The sequence below is a fragment of the Cariama cristata genome, unplaced genomic scaffold (genome assembly GCF_000690535.1).
Source record: "Cariama cristata isolate BGI_N322 unplaced genomic scaffold, ASM69053v1 scaffold25227, whole genome shotgun sequence".
Taxonomy (NCBI): Eukaryota; Metazoa; Chordata; class Aves; order Cariamiformes; family Cariamidae; genus Cariama; species Cariama cristata.
The window spans coordinates 3,684-3,905 of record NW_009626422.1 but is presented as its reverse complement, the minus strand read 5'-3'; the positions used below and the strand labels follow the sequence as shown (position 1 = coordinate 3,905).

The window sequence follows — 222 nt, the reverse complement described above, 5'->3', positions numbered from 1 at the left end:
CAGTTTGAGCGGCTGGTGGTGCTGGACTACATCATCAGGAACACAGGTAGGGCCAGCTGCCTGGTGTGGGACGCTGCCTGCTCCTTCATGTCCTGCCAGCTGGAGAAAGGGGAAGTGGACAGGGGCTTGGCATCTCTTCCCAGCACCCACAACACTTCTCAACACCACTTGGTTGCTGCCAAGTGGCAGGGTAGAGAGCAGACACTGTGCCTGCCCCCCACT

The 222-nt window shown here is 59.5% G+C and overlaps 1 protein-coding gene across 1 annotated transcript in view; it reads left to right on the top strand.

Moving 5' to 3' along the window:
* The window catches only part of PI4K2A (phosphatidylinositol 4-kinase type 2 alpha), a gene marked incomplete at its 5' end in the record, with an annotated part of 3,171 nt that overhangs the window by 761 nt on the left and 2,188 nt on the right, over window positions 1-222 (top strand). Inside the window, one exon of the mRNA XM_009704042.1 lies at window positions 4-46. Coding sequence (XP_009702344.1) covers window positions 4-46 — 43 coding nt within the window. The remainder of the gene's footprint in view (window positions 1-3; window positions 47-222) is intronic.